The 20,344-nt window shown below is 44.6% G+C and overlaps 1 protein-coding gene across 1 annotated transcript in view; it reads right to left on the reverse strand.

Annotated features, from left to right (window-relative positions):
• The window catches only part of USP13 (ubiquitin specific peptidase 13), a 116,123-nt gene extending 95,795 nt beyond the window's left edge, over positions 1 to 20,328 (reverse strand). Inside the window, 1 exon segment of the mRNA XM_032483799.1 lies at positions 20,013 to 20,328. Coding sequence (XP_032339690.1) covers positions 20,013 to 20,180 — 168 coding nt within the window. The 5' untranslated portion in view covers positions 20,181 to 20,328.
• Positions 20,329 to 20,344: the final 16 nt, after the last annotated feature.

Here is a 20,344-nt window from a genome sequence, read left to right on the forward strand (position 1 = left end):
CGACTCAATAAGAAAAAAATAAACAACCCAATCCAAAAATGGGCAGAAGACCTAAACAAGCAATTCTCCAAGGAAGACATACAAATGATCAAAAGCACATGAAAAAATGCTCAATATCACTAATTATCAGAGAAATGCAAATCAAAACTACAATGAGGTATCACCTCACAGCAGTCAGAATGGCCGTCATTCAAAAATCCACAAATGACAAATGCCAGAGAGGCTGTGGAGAAAGGGCAACCCTCCTACACTGCTGGTGGGAATGCAGTTTGGTGCAGCCACTATGGAAAACAGTGTGGAGATTCCTCAAAAGACTAGGAATAGACTTACCATATGACCCAGGAATCCCACTCCTGGGCTTGTATCCAGAAGGAAATCTACTTCAGGATGACACCTGCACCCCAATGTTCATAGCAGCACTATTTACAATAGCCAAAACATGGAAACAGCCTAAATGTCCATCAACAGGTGACTGGATAAAGAAGAAGTGGTATATTTATACAATGGAATACTACTCAGCCATAAAAACCGACAACATAATGCCATTTGCAGCAACATGGATGCTCCTGGAGAATGTCATTCTAAGTGAAGTAAGCCAGAAAGAGAAAGAAAAATACCATATGAGATCGCTCATATGTGGAATCTAAAAAACAAAAACAAACAAACAAACAAAAACAAAGCATAAATAAAGGACAGAAATAGACTCACAGACAGAGAATACAGACTTGTGGTTACCAGGGGGGTGGAGGGTGGGAAGGGATAGACTGGGATTTCAAAATTGTAGAATAGACTACACTGTATAGCACAGGGAAATATACACAAAATGTTATGATAACTCACAGAGAAAAAAATGTGACAATGAGTGTGTATATGTCCATGAATAACTGAAAAATTGTGCTGAACACTGGAATTTGACACAACATTATAAAATGATTATAAATCAATAAAAAATGTTAAAAAAAAATTCACAGATAAACTATTAATAATTGGAAAAAGTAGCAAAGGCCCCAAATAGAGGAGCTAAGAATATATGACACAACAAAATACTGTAACATCATTTAAAATGACAAATTTATGACTTGAGTGTAATGTGTGTAGATAATATGTATAGAGCTGTGTAGAATGTGCATAGAAAAATAAAGTTCATGAAAAAAAGACACATGCCAATGACAAGAAAGAAGAGGAAGAGGGGAAGGGAAGTTGTATACTGAAGAAAACCTGAGATGAAACTGGAACAGATCAATGGTTTTATATTTACTTAAGTTCTTGACTTGGGGGCCCTCAGCCTCACCTCCCATTACCTTCGTGCTTGATCTAGAGTGGCGTTTCTCAAACTACCAAGTCCTCCTGAAGGACCAGGTTTGGTTTTGTTATGTGTTTCATTTCACTTCTATTCATTAAGGAAAGATATGTGGTCCCGCTGCACGTAGCTAGTTCTCCAGCCAGGTGTGAAGTTATATATGTAAGCAACACAAAACCCATATGGATCTATATCCTGTTCAAACAAACTAATCTGCTCCTGCGCCTGGATGTGGCTGCAATGTCAAGTTGCCATAGAAATTTCTAACACTTACTCTCAAAGTTTGTACTTATCTCTTGGCACCAGTCAGCTGACCACACTTCCAGGAGCACTGGTCTAGAGCTGGGTGAACTGTCCAACTCTGAGTGTCTCACTGCCAAGAAAGTATCCCTTCAAGGACCTTTGGGGACACCAGGCAGGGCCTTAAGCCGTCAGAGCAGCCCACATCAAAACTGGCTGCACATACCACCGTCTGCGCATTTGCAGATGCTCCCCAGGTCCCACACCCGTCCACCTGTCCACTCTGCCAGCCTCTGTCCATGACCAATTCCCACATCCCTCTGCTTGGTCCCCTGTGCTGACAGTCCTTAACCCCATATCCACTTTCATTTCACAGTGATTAGCATATTGCTCAATAAAATCTGTAGCTGTGAGAAACCCATGCTTCCTTCACTGGGGGCCACTACATTCAGAAGCTGAACCACGCATCCCTTGGCTCCTTGAGGGCAGGAAAATCACACTCATCACTGAACTGCAAAACCAGTACCTGAGCAGCACAGTGCAGGACTGAACAAACGTTTATGGAAGGAATGGTAAGTTTTACATAGTTATTTGTGATTCATTTACATAGTTTAGTCTCTCAAACTGGTCCTCAGTGCCCTTCTGATCTGGATTTAAAATACTTCGTAGCACAGGCTCCACTTCAAGTCTTTGGCATAACCAAACAATGGGGTTCATCAAAAGAAAACCGATGGCCACGCACAGAGAAACAGCCTGAGGCACCAGCAGGAATACTAGCTTCTCAGGTGCGTTTGGCTAAAGTCAGGCTCTAAGCAGCACGACACCAGAACTCCTGCCTTCCAGAATCAGGCCAGCCTCACACGGGTCTTTAGGACAGCGGTGCCATCTCCACACCCCATCCCACCTTGGACCCCATCTGGCTCCTGCTTCCAGAGATCCCCAGCCCAGAATAGCCGATGTGTGCTTCTCTGCATGCTCTTAGCAAAGTAAGATTCTAATTATCATTTACAGGATGCATTGAGCAGAAACTTGACCAAGAGGCAAGACTTGATTTAGAAACCTGAAATTACAAGGAAGTCAAGAAATACCATACAGGGCACCTCCAAGGCTCTATAATGATTTCCTCTGACGACCACTCCCACCCCACCATCAAACCCTAAGAGAGAAGAGCAGCGTCAGAAGCCCCTGCATTGTTTAAACTTGCTCTTCAGTGCATCTGAATATAGATACGAGCGCTACAGAGCCATTCATTTATTGCTTTATGTTGTAGGACCCTGCGTACGATTTAGAAATAACATCAAGGACAAAGTCACCTCTTTGTACACTGCCTGCCATTTAAAAGAATCAAAACAGTGGCAAATATAAAGGTCAAGGTTATAACATGTTTCAGAAGGGCAAGTGAATAGTCACTTTAAATAAAAATACACCACATTGTCAATCGGTAGGTGTTCAAAGAACTTCGTTTACGCTGGGGTGTTCTTGGAGACCAGCCCCCGCTGGAGGACAGGAAGGGAGAGTGAGCCTGTGCCGCCACGCACTCAGGAAGGAGCGTCGCCACGTAACACTTGTTTGTGTAACTACAGGACCGTGTGGAAAACAAGCGGTCATTGCCTCAAAGAGAAACATGATGTAGGGAGACAGAGTCACAGCAAACCCTCGTCCAGGACAAATTACCTACTAACACGAGCTAAGACTGACTCACATTTGTGCACCAGGGAGACAAAAAGGACTAGAACACAGTATTTTCTAGAACGTTGATTATTTAAAGAAAAGAAATGAACTAAACTGTTTGTAATGGTGAAAAGAAATAACCAGCATGCTAAAGAACAGATCTGCTTAGTAATTCATGGTACATCCATGAAACATAACCCTCTTCAGCCATTAAAAACTGACTTGAGTTGAGTATTTACTGATAGGAAAAGCCGTACATGGTATTCTTGGGTGAAGAAAGGAAGTAACAAAAGTGTGTGTGTGTGTGTGTGTGTGTTGTAATATACACAGCACACACGCTTCGTGGCATAGGATGTCATACCAGCACAGAGAAATGTGGGATTTTTTTTCTTCACATAATCTTTTGGCATTGTCTAATTTATTTTTCAGGAACATGGATTCACTTACTTTTTAATAATAAAAACAATATTTTTCTTAACTGAAAATATTTAGAATCAAAAAATGTGCATGGACTAGAGTAGGCATTCGTTCAAATGTCCCCTTTTCTTAAACTAAGCTTTCCTTAGGCTTTTGCAACCCAACTTCACAGCTTTAAGGGGCTGTATATTCTCGCTACTCAAAGTAAAAGTGCAGGTTTGTAATAACTAAGAGATCATCTCGAAATGAGTAGCCAAGGAAACGCTGGGAACACACAAGTAAAAGAGAGGTGATGTGGGAGGCAGACAAGAATGTGATTACAGCTGAGAAAAATGAAACTAATCAAGGACACCGTACTCCAGTTGGATGCCATCCAAGTTTACAAAAGGGGATGGTCTGTGCGGAGTCTGGAAAAGAAGTTGTGAGAGAGAATGAGGCTGTGATGTCTTCTCCGAGGGCAAGAGAAGTGGGGGGCGGGTGGAGATATGGGGCAGGAGGAGTTTACTCAGCAGAGAGACAAGCAGGCCTGCTGTCCTGATAACATTTACATCCTATCTAGGAGAGAGAGAAAATAAACAGAAGGAGACATACAAGACAATTTCCAGCAGAAAGAAGAGTGATAGAGGAGCCTGAGGATGGAGACAGGAGAGCTGGGGTCTTGACACAGCACGGTGGGGATGGGGCATGGGGTGGGGGTGGGTCTCTGGGAGGGAGAGACCTCAGGATGAGGGGCCAGGCAAGCACAGTGGGAAGAGCGCCCTCTCTAGACGGAAAAGCACGTGCAGAGGCCACAGCTCCAAGAAAAGCTTGGCTATGCCCTCAAAGAACCGAAAGAAAGTCAGGGTGCTGGAGTCAAGGGACCGTGAGGAGAGGTCCGCAGAGGCCAGCAGAGTCAGCCTCACGGGCACGAGAGGAACAGGATACAAAAACCATGAGAGGGTTCCCAAGTCAGAAGCGCCACAACCTGATCTACATTTTTAAAGATCACTGTGTACGGGGAGAGGATCCAAAGAACACATGGTCACAAGGCTACTGTATAGTCTGGACCAGGGCTGTCCAATACAGTGGCCACTAGCCACATGTGCATATTTCAATCTAAATTAATTTAAATTAGGTTAAATAAAAAATTCAGTTTCTTGACCGCACTGGCCACATTTCAAGTGTTCAATAGTCACACTTGGCTGGGGGTTACCATATTGGACAGTGCACCGCATGGTTCATACAAACAGCCCTGTCTACCCAGGGCAAGATGGTGGCTCAGCCTGTGGGCGTGGCAGAAGGAAGAAGGGAGGGGCTCGTGGTAGACATGGGGAAACTGGGGCAGACTCAGGATATAACTTTAGGATACAGCCCTTCAGCATCGAAAACAGAACTGATGTAGAGGTGTGTGAAAATGGGAGGAATCGAGGTCAACTCCTCCCTGTTTTGACTCATTACTTCATAAGACTACCCATCTCTCTCTGCTTAACTCTTGCTTTCATCAAGCAACCATCTGCCTATTAATTCAGCCTCCCGGGAACTTCCATATCTGAGCGGCACATATGAATATTCCAATGACCAGAGCACAGATTCCCAGTACAATCTGGCTTCTAGAGCAAAACAAACAGACCACAGTTTTAAAATACAAAATTTAAGTACACGCAGATGGCAAGCAAAAGTACAATAAAGTAAAACAACGTTTCAGATCAAGTGCAGCAAGCATTCAACCCACAGAAAAGGGAAATATGATGGAGAAAAAGCACTATCAAAAAAATACGAGGGGGGAAAGGTATAGTTCAAGTGGTAGAGCACATGCTTAGTATGCGCAAGGTCCTGGTACCTCTATTAAAAAAAAAATTTGAAGAAATCTAATTAACTCCCCCTGCCCCGCCAAAAATCATATATAATCAGTCATAATTCTAGTAACTGTAAACAAGTCTCTTTATCAATTACAGGTGTTTAACCATGTCTTTTTAAGTCTTGCCATTTATGGACAGTTAAACTGATGTTACAAAGGTGCTTCATCTTTAAAAAAATTCATTGGAAGTCCATGGAAACAGTGGGTAAAAATCACTTACACCACCATCTCATCTAAGCCAAGAACATAAAATACTACGGGACTTAACTATACTAATAGATCTTAGTCCCCACACTATGTTCATAATTTATCTCTTCCATGGATCCAGATGACTGCTTCCTTGTTAAAATTCATCTGCTCTCAAATCTCTTATTGCACCTTCAGGATATATCTGGGTATGTGGCACTCCTCAAAATGAGGGCCCAAAGACAAGTGTACCCCAGTGTACTTCTCTTTACATCGATAATACGTGGCAGGGGGAAACCTGTGCATTAAGACATTTGGTCTCATTTACAGTTAATAGTCATAATCCTACTCTTCCTCTTTAAACTTTTTATCTTTAACCTCTTGGTAAAGTTTGTGTCTTCCAGGTTACAACAGTCCCACATCAGAAGACGGCTATGCAAGGATTCCAGCCCATACCACCCTCTGATGCAAAAACAAAAGACTGTCGTGCACCTGGGGCCCCTAGATTAGGTGTTCAGAGATTTTTACTCCCTGATAGGGAGGGTCCATGTCCCTACTCAGCCCAGAAGTAGTTTTGGAAGACAGACAGTCGCCCCTCTGCACCCCCAAAAGATTATGGGAGTAAAATCTCTGAGGGGGGAATGAGACAGGAAGGAACGGGGCAGGGCACAGGCATTCAAGGAATAATGCAGCAATTAACACCAAAATGGTGGAAAATTCAACCCCCTAGTAGGCCTTGAGGCCCAAGATGGAGGGAGGTTCGACTTCCAGTAGACCTTGAGCTTCATTATATGTTCATTGTAACATTAACACGGTAAATGACACTCCCACAGGCACCATGACAGCTTCAAGGCTGACCAAAAACGTCAGAGTGGGTGGTGGCTCAACTCCTGGGAATCCCAACCCCTTCCCTGAAGTAGTTGGAATAATCTTCCCACTTGTTAGCATTTGAAGTTAGCAAGCCCATAAAAACTAGCAACACCGCCCTGAAGGCCTCTCTTGCTCCCTCATCTTCAGAGAAGGCCCACACTCTGTCTATGGAATGTGTATCTACTTTTACTTTAACCTGAGCACCCACCCCCACACCTCGTGGCCTTTCTCTCACCTTCTGAAACAGCCTGCACTCTATGTAGTATGTATCTCTCTAAATAAGTCTATCTTTACTCAAAAAAAAAAAAAAAATCATGATCATGAGGAAAAGACTCAAACAGTTCACTAGTAGAACAGAACTACCAGAATACAGTAGTTGCAAAATGCAAAAACTTGTTTTCAACAGCAAATCCACTGAAATAAATTTGTCCCTATTAGCTAAGTAGGAAAAAAAATGCATATAATCCCAAGAGATAGCTCAACATTGATAAATCATGCTTGTGGCCATGAAATGTTAAGGAAAAATAGAAATGTCAATGCAGTAATGATTCTTCCAGTTTGCTCTGACTTGCATGTTCTCTCTGCAGAGAACTCCTATTCTCTCTGCAGAGAACTCCTACACCTCGGAGCTGCATGGCTAAAGGCACAGTCCGAGCAGCTTTTGACACATTATAAATGTATTGTTCCACTGAGGCATCATTTATTAACTTTTTTCCTGAGTAGAAAACTAAATCCTTAAAAAAAAAACAAAACTAAATCCTTGCTCTGGGTATTTGGAGCAATGAGGATGCTGTCACCTGAACAGCTGGGAAGGGTTCAGGCGGGGCACCAGGAGCAGCGACTACGATGCTCACAGGACAAATGGGCAAAATAAAAATCATCAGAGGATGAAGACACTAAGGTGAGCATCTTCAGCAATGCTAAATTGAAGCTATAATACAGCTAAGTCATTCCCAACTTACATCTAAAAAAACAAAAAGTGTGAAACCACCTTGTCAAAGGTAAAAACCTTTTATAGACATTTCTTATTATTTTTAAAAAGAGATGATTTTCTTCAGGATGCATTTCCCCTGATAAACTGCATTCAACACGAGGATTAGGTTTCCATGCTAACCCATAAAAGCCCATCAGCATGTACTGAACTTGAGTCTGAATAATAGCCCTGAACAGAGTTCCCCACAAGGAGGCCAGCAAACACAAAGCTCTCGCTCTAGGACAGAGCCTCACAAAGAATTACCAAGTACAAGACGTCCCTTTATGGTAATCCCCAAACCCCCTAAATCCCATTTCACCTTCTTAGAGGGACCCCTCTTCTGCATCTCACTAAAGAGATGGAGCTCAACAAGTAACATTTCATGTGCAGCCGTGATTACAACAACCGTGCAAGGGAGGTCCTACAGAAGGGAAAACCAAGGCTCAGAGAAGTTCAGTAAAACTAAGGCACTTGCTGAAGTCATGTTGCTATTAAGTAATAAGAAGCGGGGCAGATTTGAACCTAGGCCAGTCTGGTCCCCCACATGCTACCGAGTGCAACTGAGAAGCAGATGTCATTTTGGTGGCAGGTGCCAGGTGGGCGGCTGTCAGCAAGCACACGTCGTCTTGGGGAAAAGAGCAGTTTCTTCTTTTTTTTCAAGGCTCTTTCATTCCAGGAAAGCAAAAGGGGCAGGCAAAGGAGAGCCACCCTGCTCAAGTTAGTAGCCTATACCAGGTGCCCTGCCAGGCTTTTCTGCAAGGGAGGGAAGAAGCTTCAGCAGGCCCTGCCGGCTCCCCTCCCCAGACTCGAAAGGACAGCTGGAGTCCTTGGAGGTGGCCATTCTCAGCTGATAGCTTCCTGACAACCACAGGGGCAAGGACCCACCAAGCTGCGCTCCGAGATGCTGGTAAAGTAGCTACAGGGTTCGGCGGCCTCCTCAGCGTGCCCACCCTCATCCGCTTCAGCCACTCAACCATATCTGTCAGTGGTCCTGCTCAGCTGCCTGGGGGTCTGGAGAGAGAGGCCACACCAACGCGCTGGAAGCACTGCCCCAGGCTCCAGTCTGAGTGTCTCTGGAACATGGCTAATCAGTGGACGGGCAAGAGGCCTATGCCAGTCACTGCTTCCCCCATAACCTGGGGGAAGATCCCAGGGGCAAAGAGGTGGAGCCCTGGGGCCCTTCAAAAGGAATTGCTACTCACAAATCCAGGGTCTCTAAACTAAGGACTGCCAGATTCTGTAGTCTGAACCCTGACCCCTGAGCTCCGTGCCAGTCCCACATCTTCCGCACGGGCATGCAATACTTGCCCACTCACACCTGACTATTTCACCTTCTTCATCTGTGTCCTTTTGTTTGGTTGGTTGGTTGGTTTTGGGGGGGGGGTGGTAATTAGATTTGTTTGTTTGTTTGTTTGTTTGTTTCTAATGGAGGTACTGGGGATTGAACCTGGGACCTCATGCAGGCTAACTAAGCAAGCACTCTACCACTGAGCTATACCCGCCACCCTGCTCATCTGTGTCCTTGACAGGCTCCATCTCCCAAGGTGCCAGCCATGAAGTCATCTTTAACTTCTCCCACGCCTTCACCCACTGCACTAAGCGACTCCGTCACTAAGTTGGGCCCTATCTTTCATCAGAATCTCCACTGAGGTTAGTCCCTCCACCCCACCTCTATCCCCACTGCCATCACTCTCATGAAAGCACCCCCCACCAATATTACAGGAGATTCCTAGCTGAATTCCCAAGGTCTCCCCACATCCAAACCTACTCCTCATTCCATTCCCAGAACAGAGGCACCACATAACCACTGCCTCACGCTGTTCTCTTGATCCTAACTGGCCAGCCCTTCTGGTTTAACCTGATCAAGACAATCTCCTTTATAACCCACAGAGGTCTCAGCCTTGCTTTTCAATCTCCCCAGCAATCCTCTCTTCCAGAAGCCAGTTAAGTCTCTCACATACATGCAGGGCTTGGTCCCACCTCCATGCCTTCGTCCTCTCCCTCCCCCAAAATGCCACCTCTTCAGACCCCATCCAGTTGTCCATACCAGTAACTTCTAGATTTTACTGATTATTCCTGTGCCTGAAAGCTCCACTCACACATTACAAGAGCCACACTGTTTAAAACTTAAATATCCTGTAACTGCTTCAGGGTCCAACCTCATGACATGTCAGGGCTTACGTTCCACCTCTGTCAGGAACCAGTGTTTGGACAAGCTACCTAATCTCCCTGACTCTCAGTTTTCTCTTCTGTAAAATGGGACAACAATGGTAACTATAATTTATTAGCCAGTTACTACTGTAATTAAATGAGATGATGTATATAAAAATACCTAGTATAGGCTTTGCCTCATTACAGACACGCAAAATCGGTGCTCACACTCCACCGTGATAGAAAGACTCCCATCATACTCTCCTCTCCTGGGGCCTCTGTTTCTCTCCTAAATACTCACACCTCCCGACCCCCTATCACACAGAGCGCAGTCCTGTGTACCTAGTAGGCTCTAAATAAGTATCAGTACTTGCTACTTACCGCAAAACAAAGGTTTTATTTTTAATCTTATCACAGGAAGCACATACTATTCTGCCCCTCAAGCAACATCTCTGATCTAGAAGCATGTTCAGCTTCATTAAATTCTCGTCATTATTGCGTTGTCCTACTGTTCCAGCTCGAAACTAGGTGCTCCTGTTCACACCTGCCCTGCACGTGGGGACAAGGGGAGTCCTGGGCTGACCCCCTCTAACACTGAATGTGAACCGTGGTGGCACAGAGGCCTGGGCCACGTCCACGGAGATCAGCTCTCTTGTCATCTCCCTGAGGAGCGGTACATGTGAGCATGTCTACCAAGACCCCGGGGCATCTAGAATCACCATCTACAAAACACGCAGACAAGTACCCAAGACACTTTTCCCCAGCTTGTCAAGGGTCAAGCTTACGACTTTCCAGACAATATGATAAAATGAAAATATGGCAGTGGTTATTTTCAATAACATTTTTTATTCCAAAGCATATGTTCATGGTTTTTAAAAAATAGAAAAAAAAATAGGAAAGATGCAGCCTTACTAGGTTCACAAATGGCACAGTTTTCAGTCCTCAACTCTTTTCTCTTTGATTCTGTAACACCTTCTGTGTCTTCAACAATCAGTATTCCAACCATGATAGAGATCTACAGAGTGCTTTGAAAGCACAGGAAAATAAGTCTCTAACCCAGCTTGGGGGGTTGGGGGAAAGGACCCCATGAGAACACCTGAGCTGGTTTTTAGGGATGGGTGGGTTTCCCAGGTGGTGAGGGGTTGGGAGAAGGCATTCCAGGCCAAGGGAAGAGCACGGGCCAACGCGTAGGGCAGAGAAAGCACGGAGCACATGCAGAACATAAAGTCCTTCAGGCCAAAGGGAATGGGGCCAGAGGGCAGGTGCCAAGGGACAACCTAGCAAGGAAAGCTGGAAATTTCGAAAATTTCTAGGCAGGGAAATGATATGTTAAGACCCATGCTTTAGAGAAACAATGAGAGTGCAAAGTGACAGGGAGGAGGGAGGCAAGGGGGTCAGTTAACGGGCTTCCGCCAGAGTCCAGGCAAGGGATGATGAGGGCCTGAGCCCCAGCAGTGGAGAAGGAGAGAGGAGGACAAGCCGGAACCTGGTCACTAATGGGACGTGATGTAAAAGAGAGGGGATGCCCCCATGTGCATAGCAGCATTATTCAAACAGCTAAAAGGTGGAAGCCATCAAGTGTCCACTGACAGATGAATGGATAAACAAAATGTGGTGTATATGTACAATGGAATATTATTCAGCTTTAAAAGGGAAAGAAATTCTGACACATGCTACAACATGGGTGAACCCTGAAAACATGGTACATGAAATAAGCCAGTCACAAAAAGATAAATACTGCATGATCTCCCTTTATAAGGTACCTAGAAGACAGAAGGGACGCAGGAGGAATGGGGAGTTATTGTTTAATGGGGACAGAGTTTCAGTTGCACATGAAGAGTTCCAGAGATGGACAGTGGTGATGGCTGTACAATGGGAATATACTTAATACCACTGACGGGTAGGCTAAAGATCGTAAATTTTACACAACTATTTAAAAACAGAGAGAGGGAGCAGGAGGTAGAGTGGATGATACTGTACATCTCCCAGCCCAGGGCACTGAATGCAAGACAGCACCTTTAACTGAGCTCCAGTCCAGAGGAAGAAGAATGCAGGGGAGTGAAAAGAGAATGCACAGTTGCACAGAAGTCCAGATTCAGTATGGCTGAGATCACAAACATTCCCAGCAAGGCTCCCAGACAGGATCAGCATCATCTCTTACATTCCAAAGCTCTAAAAATGATACAACTTTAAAGGTAATTAATTAATTGCTGCCAAAAAGAGACAGCAAGTGACTTATTGATTATTAGTTTGGAAAAGCAGGACTCTAGGGTACATAGGCCTGATTACATCCATACATCAATTTCACTCCTTTCTGAAGCTCAAATAAAAGAACACTTAGGAGATTTTTTTTTAAAAAACATAAACCACAAAATCTGGAAACTGGACTCCATATGGATAAGTGCTTAAAAAGACTAAGATGAGCTGACAAAGCCGAATCCTAGGCCTGCAAGTGGGAAAGTCATGATCCAATCTGATTTACACCCCAGAATTTCCAAAAGACTCCAGAACTGGCAGCTCCAGCTGATTCTGAAATTAGGGTGAAAAAGAAGCTAAAATAAGGGGGAAGGGTTGAAAAATCTGTGTAGGTAGCACTCAGAGCCCCAGACCCCTCTGCTACTCCAAGCAGTCCCCTCCACACCAGAAAACTACTGATTTATTCTCTAAAGTAGGTAAAAACAAAGGACTCAGGTCTGTGGGACAATGGGCTCAGTTAAGAATAGAGGTATTATAATACACGGAGACTTAGACATGTATCCAGAACTGGTCAGAAAACTACAAACTATTCTAAGTATTTCAAGCAGGAAAGGATGTAACATAGGAAATTAGAGGCTTACAAAATCATGGGAAGAGCTGTGAAAGCCAAGGTCAGAGAAATCACTACTCAAGTTCAGGAAATCAGGATGAACAAGGATCACAAGAAGCTGAACAGACGACCCCAGCTCTCCCATAACCAAGGTGGCTCTGAGTCCCAGGAAGACACTCAGAAGCTGATAGGGAAATCTCACATCTGCCATGTACATTAGCAATAGTGACTTCTCCTTCTCTTCGGCCTTCCAGATCTCTCTGGCAGAATCAAAATCAGAATCGTGCTGTCAAAGGATTCCAGGAAATGTAGTGTCCAGGTTCCTAGCCCCTGCAACATGGGAGAAAGCTTAGCAAAACAGGGATCAGGTTGAGAGCCAGGAGACAATATCCAGCTGGTATTCAATATCCAGATACTGAGACCACCCTCAGCTTCTTCTCCCGCTCAGCTCCCTGAATCCAGCAGATAAGTGTTCAGTTTTCAGGCATGAGATGACAGAAGTCTCCTAACCAGTGGCCAAAGAAAAAAAATCAGGATGCTAAAATTTAAGGTTCCCCAAAGAAACAGCCCAGCCATACCACCCTACAGTAAAGCTTACAGTCACCTGAATGAAGAATTCCCATCTCTGAAAGAGCCAACACTTCCCAGCCTGAGTAGCTGCAGTTTTTTTTTTCCAAAAGGAGTCAAATTCTCTAAATTTTAATTTGCTTAAAAAAGAATGTACATGTGGAATATGACATTATGGTTGAGCTAAGATTAACAACAAGTTATTCAATCACCACAAATATGAAAATGTGAACCCACAAAAACCACAATGCAGGTGGAGTTTGTCACTGGAATAACCAGTTGTATTTTTCTTGCCTAAACTCTAGAACTTTGGTTTTCAAGGTACGGCCTGGGAATCCCGTGATGCCCCAAGACCCTTCAAGTGATCTGGGAGGTCAAAACTATTTTCATAACACGAACTTATCTGCCTTTTTCACTCCCATTCTCCCATGAGCTTTCAGTGGCATTTTTCAGAGTCTACATGACATTCGAAGGCATCATCACTCTAACAGCTAACGGAATGGAAGTTGTTTTAAGTTTTTCTGTCTTAATTTCTAATATGGTAAATATCAATGGATAGAAACCACACAAAAGCTCTCTGGCATCCTCAAAAATATTTAAGAGAATAAAGGGGCAAAAAGCTTGAGAATTGTTGCTAGAAAACAACTTTTTAGTTGCTTTTGGAAGGGAACTTTTGATATGTGAAACCAATTAGATTTAGTTTAAATTTACATCCTCAAAGAGAAAAAAAAATCTGTAAGTTCCTAAATTTTGCTTTACTATCTTATATCTGTTTAACCATTAGGAGGAGGATTTTTCCACATAGATCCTAAATTAAATTATTTTTTCCCCTGGGAAACAAGTAGGTACCATGATGGCAAGTCTCATTGCCTAGAAGGCAGCATACATAGCACAATAGTAAAAAGCACAGATTCTACAGGGACTCAAGCAGATACTTGTACATCACTGATCACAGCAGCTTTATTCATGATGGCCAAAAGGTGGAAGCAACTCGTATGTCCATCGACAGAAGAATGGATAAACAAAACGTGGTCTACACAAACTACACAACATTATTTGGCCTTAAAAATGGAAGGAAATTCTGATACCTACTACAACATAGATGAAACCTGAAGATATGCTAAGTGAAACAAACCATACACAAAAGGACAAATACTGTCTGATTCTACTTTTATGAGATACTTAGAATAAGCAAATTAACACAGACAGAAAATAGAACAGTGGTTACCAGAGGCTGGAGGCAGGGGGGATGGGAAGTTATTGCTTCATGGGTATAGAGTTTCAGTTTGAGATGATAAAAAAGTTCTGGAGATGGATGGTGGTGATGGTTGCACAACAATGTGAATGTACTCATGGCACTGAGCAGTACAATTAACACGGTTAAGATGGTATAAACAAGGGACAAAAAAAGGAGAAATTCTTGAGCCAGACAATCTGGATTCAAATCTCAGCTCTACCATTTATTGTCTGTATAACTTTTTGTGCTTCAGTTTCCTCATCTGCAAAATGATGATAACAATATATACAGCATAAGGTTGTCAAGAGGATGACATGAGTTACTATATGAATAAATATGTTTAGAATGATGCCTGGTACCTAGTAAGCGCCCTATCACTGGATCTCAAACTTCTGCACGTGTCAGAATTAGCTGGTGAGTTTATATGAACACAGGTTGCTAGACCCCATCCCCAGAGTGTCTGTTTCAGTGGGTCTGGGATGGGATCCAAGAATCTGCATTTCTAACAGGGTCCCAGGGCACGCCAGTGCTGCTGGTCCAGCCAGGATGCATACATTGGGAACCACTGCTCTGTACAAATATTAGCTGTCATTATTATTAGCAGTAATGTCTTAGGTAGTACCAGGCAGATCCATAAATATTTGTAGAAGGAAGGATAGAAAGACAGAAGTGCACTCCTGTGTTTCTCCTCTACTCACAGAACACTTCACTTCTGGTCACCAAATTGGGATGGGGGTAAGGAGGACATTTCCCACAGGAAGCAATTCTCCAACTCTCTGAAGACACTGAGTGTCCCACAGTTTAACTCAATTCTGACACTACCTGGAGTCACCATCAGATTCCACAGGTTAAGGGCTCAGTCCCCTAATCTGCCTCCCCCTGCCCCCCTACTTAAAACACCAATCGCAAGTCCATGTTGTCACCTGTGCTTCTGAAGGACTGACTGTAAGTCATAGGTTCTCATGGCCTCCTCTGCAAGTTTGATCAATTTGCTAGAGCAGCCCACAGAACTCAGGAAAACAATTTACTTACTAGATTATCAGTTTATTACAAAGGATGTTAAAGGATACCAGTGAACAACCAGAAGAGATACGCAGGAATTGGGGAAAGGGTGTAGTGCAGGGATTTTCAAGTCTTCATTAGACAGGCAAGAATGACTAAACCATTGGCCACTGTTGATTACATAAGTCCCCAGCTTCTCTCCACTTCCAGGAGGTGAGGGGGCCCCAAAGTTCCAACCCTCTCATCTTGCAGATGATTCCCCTGACAACCAGCCCATCCTTAGGCATGGTCCAAAAGCCCCTAACAGAAACTCAGGTGTGGCTGAAAGGGCTTGTTATGCATAACAAAAGACACTTTCCTGGCTCCTATCATGCAAGAAATTCCAAGAGTTTTAGGAGCTCTGTGCCAGGAACAAGGACAAAGATCAAATATATATTCCTTATTGTAAATCACAATATCACAGAAGGATTTAGTGAGCCCCTAACATGAAATTTTCCTACAAGTAGATGATCTCAAAGCCTTTCCTGATGGATATCTAAACCACCAACTACCAAAGTCTGTCCACCAGAGTTTTGCAAAGACTCCCAGGAAGGCAGAGACCCAACAGTGACACAGGGAATCTCTCGCTTCTCAGCAGCTGCTGGTCTCAGCGAGCCTGCGGGGAGCCTGCTCAGCCTCTCCAACACAAACACAAACCAGGAAGAGTCAGAGTCTTTCGGCCATGGGGCACCCCTGACCAACGGGCCGTGGGAGCCAGTGGGTAAGCACTCTCCTCTTCCGTGTCCCAGGTGGATGATGCTGAGGTACACTGACAGTCCCCCAGGCAGTCCTGGACGGGCTGAGCATCCACCGTGGTAGCAGGCTCGATACCTCACCTTTGGGTTCACTTTCTTTCCTTCCCTTTGTTCCTATTCCCTTGGACATTCTTCCACTTCTGTTGCCTGGGATATCTTTCCAAAATAAACAGCCTGTGCCAAAGCCCTTGTCTCGGTCTTCAGTGGACTCCAGCTAAGACGGGGCATAAGATAAACTCCCCACCCTCAGACAGGTGGTGAGGGGGCATAATCAGCCGAGTGGCTCAGCAACTCTCGTACCTAATACTCAATAAGGCTTCACACCTAGTAATGTTTTAAAACTACCAGTGAAATGGATAAAAGAAAATAGAATGATTTTCTATAAAACTATAGAAGACAGACTGTAATTGCCGTGTTGTATGACACAGACCCTAAGTATTGTGCGGTTCAGAGGAAAGGATGCTTTTCTGAAGCAGACAGAAAAGATGAGAATGAGCTCTGAGCGATGATCAAAAGAGGAAGGTGGTCCTGGAAAAGGAAATGAGTCTTATATGCTGAAGACCCAGAGACTAACTCCCCAGAACTGGTAACCTAGAAGGTAAGGGGAGGTGGGACGAAGTACATTCAGAGGACAGAGGAGCTCAGTAACTAAGGACATGAGAGTAGATTTTCCATGGTGGTTCATGAAGGTTTGTGAGCATAAGTATGAACCAATTTCCCCACTTACCCACACCAAACTTTCTACATAACACCTGACAACCAAACACTTGGGTTTACAACCCATGATTAACTCTCTTTATCTCTTTCCTTTCTTCCTATAGTGATTACTGTTTGGCCAGGCACATTTTACATATTAATTTATTTAATCCACAAAACAATCCCATGAGGTAGGTTCAAATATTGCCCCCATTCCACAGATGGAGAAACTGGGGCACAGAGAAGTTACACAGCCAGGACACAGAGCTGGGATTCCAACTCTGCCAGTCTCACTCTCTCTTTCACGTTTGTCCCCCACAACAAAGTCACTACATTCTACATGATAATCCCATGTGATTCCTTTCTCACTGTTTCCCCTATGTTGTATAGTAACCCTTTTCAGAAGATGTAACTGCATATAATTCATACATTTCCTAGACATTCATTGAGTTCCTGGTATATATACCAGATGCTGGGCCAATAGCTAGGGACACAAAGATACAGTCCCCACTCTCCAGGAAGGTCCCACTGCAGATCTTGCAAGATGAACCAAGTCATGGAGAGGTGAACCTACTGGTCAAGGTGAGAAGGTGGGCCTGGGATGAAATCAAATTGCTAGATGAAAAAACAAATTCACACTGATCCCAGAACTGTTATTACACATCTGCTGTGTGCTAAGTCCTAGCAGGTGGGCAGAGAGGGAGGAGAGGACTACTGAAATCAGTCCCACTTCACCCACAAAGGTGAAGAACCACAAAGGTGGTCACACCTTGCCTTACACATGGTAGACACAAAATAAAAATTTATCAATTCAGTCTTCCTCTAAGACCACTTCAAATCACATTACTCACAGTAGCTTTCTCATAACTGATGTATGAAATCAAGATCCTATTCTAGCTATGAAAGGCCCCATCTTCTACTCTCTACTTAGTTCTGATCTTACTGCTTAGAAAATCAGTCTTTTTCTTCCAAATACATTACAAGCAAATAAGAAGAAAATAGTCACACTTTATGTGTTTGCACATGTGATTTACCTGGGTCAGAATGCTGGTCTCCTATTTATTTCTATCCATCTTTATCTATGACCATTTACAAAAGTATCCAATACAAGGATGACTATTTCTTTCCACTCACATGGTTTTAGTCTTTTCTCTACCATAGTTCTATGGCACTTGTGGATTAAAGTCTCTGCTATGTTTGGTACCAATGGATTTTGCTCCAGATGGTTCTTACAGCCATGCATGTATGAGATGACACATAGTAGGTGCTCAGGAACCTTCATGGGTTTCATGATGAAGTGTTAAGTAAGTACCATAGGGAAAGATCTCGAATTATCATGCACTGTGCTTTAATATAACTTGTTATAAAACCTTCTTTCTCTTCCTCCCTTGAAACATAGAAAATGAAATATACTGATTCATCGGCCTTGTAAATAAGCCAGTCTTCCCCAAGGAACTACTGTGACGTGAATGAAATCATCATTTTATACTGGATAAGATGCTTCTAGGTTAGTGTTTGGCAAACAGTAAGCTCCCAATAACTATTTGTGGAAGTGAATGAAGATAAGCAGCTTTTTTTTCACACCTGCCATACACTACATGACGTGGTAAAGACTTCCAATAACAAAATTTGTAAGAAGAATTTGAAGCGTAACCCAGATCAAACACAGAAAAGTAGTTTTACCCACTTCACATGTTGTGTCATCCTAAAAGATTTAAGGCCACTTTCTTCCTGGAGTTCACAATCCACTGACGGCTTAAGTTAATTAGGGTCAACCCTCTGCACCCTTAGGAACTATTAGTGGGAAACTGCCCAACACTGGACACAAAATCTGAAAATGCCACTTTCAAATACTTTGTGGTTAACAGTATTTAATGACTGCTGGCAGTCACATTAAATAGTGCGATCACAATATGCTAAATATTCAATATAACCATTTCATTCCACTCTACACAGACCTTTTTGGAAGAAAAAAATAAGTCAAGTCATAAACAAACACGTGAGATTTTTATCCACCAAATGATCTGGAATTAGCATAACAGAAAAATTAAATATCAGAGAAGATACTAATTCTGGGACTTCCAATGTGTACCAAGCAAAAAAGCTTTGAAAGCAGCCGAAATCAACTCACAAGATAATAAAGGATACTTTGGAAATTTTGCCACTCATTTGATTTTTTCCTCCCTCCAACAATACATAATAGGAATAAAATGTGTGAGACTATTGTTGTGAAACCTGCCTCAGTCCCTCCAAATCCATGCACCTCCTGGTTGCATTGAGATCTGCGGGTGACACACGAGCTCTAAAATGGGTGGATAAAAATAACCTGGTCCTCAAAAAGACATGATAAACGCCAGACAGCTGAGTCACTTTGAAGCCCATTTTGACTCCTGAAAGGGACATTCACCCTCCTTTTCCTTCCTACACATACACATACAACCTGGTGAAAACCACCACCAACCGTCCTGGGTGGAAAACGGCGGTGCGTCTCCACTTCCCACTCCAGTCTGTCTGAGGTCACGACTCGCGATTGAACTTTTAATAATATACACTAGTGCATTTCAGCCAAAGTGACTCATTTATAGGGGGAAAGGGAAGGCTTGAGGAAACCGTAATAATCCGGTAGACCCCCTATTTCTGCTGCCCGGGTGGAAGCACCCGAGGGTTTCTTCCGACATTCTGACGGAACGAAAAGAAGCGGGGAGAAATTTAAAGTGGACGGAGAAAAGCTCAGAGAGGAAATGAGAACTGTCCAGGAGTGGGAATCCCAGGAAAAGCAAACGGTCCCAGACAGAGAAGGGCTGTGTGCGTCCGGAGGGAATCAGTCTCATCCACCAACCCGCCCTCCGCTCTCGCCCCAAAGAGGACGCAAGCCATCTGCAACAGACTGTTAGACCAGGAAACTCTTCGATTCGATCTATCTTTCAAACGGTGGCGGGGCTCTGGGCAGGCTGCTAGGAACTGGGGCCCTGTCAGCCTAAGAGGGCTGGCGGAGCAAACCACCCCGGCCGCCAAGCCCAGTCTTCGGCTGCAGCAGCCTCGGGAATGCAGCGCCCGGCACCCAGTAGGCTCTCGCTAAGTGTTTGCTGAACTGCCGTGCCCCTGAGGCAACTCCGCCGCCTCCTCCGGGAGGAGGTCCCCGGCTGCCACTGCGCATCTTCTCCCCCCGCTTCACGTGCCGCCGAGTTCCGCTCGCGGCCGCCTCAGGCCGCCGGCACCGCGACCCTCCCCCGAGGCGCCGCCGCCGCCGCCGAGCCTCACTTACAGGGGAGTCGTAGGAGAAGGCGCACTCGTTCTTGTAGACCCTGTCCCCGGACCTGGGCACACGGATTGTGGGCATGTGGGGCACCAGCAGCTCGCCGATGTCTCCTGCAGCCATCTTCCTGCTGCCGCTGCCGCCCGGCATGCCGAACAGGGCGCCCCGGCGCTGCATGGCCGCGGCGCGCAGCCGAGCCGAGCAGGAGCGCTGGGTCTGCCGGCGGCGGGCTGCGCGGGCGACCGGAGCCGAGCCGGGGCGGGCGGGGAGAGCGGGCCGCGGGGCGGGAGCGGGCACCCGGGGCCCCCGGCTGGCGGAGGGGACGCTGCTATTTTTAATCC

Source organism: Camelus ferus, chromosome 1, assembly GCF_009834535.1.
Source record: "Camelus ferus isolate YT-003-E chromosome 1, BCGSAC_Cfer_1.0, whole genome shotgun sequence".
Classification (NCBI taxonomy): Eukaryota; Metazoa; Chordata; class Mammalia; order Artiodactyla; family Camelidae; genus Camelus; species Camelus ferus.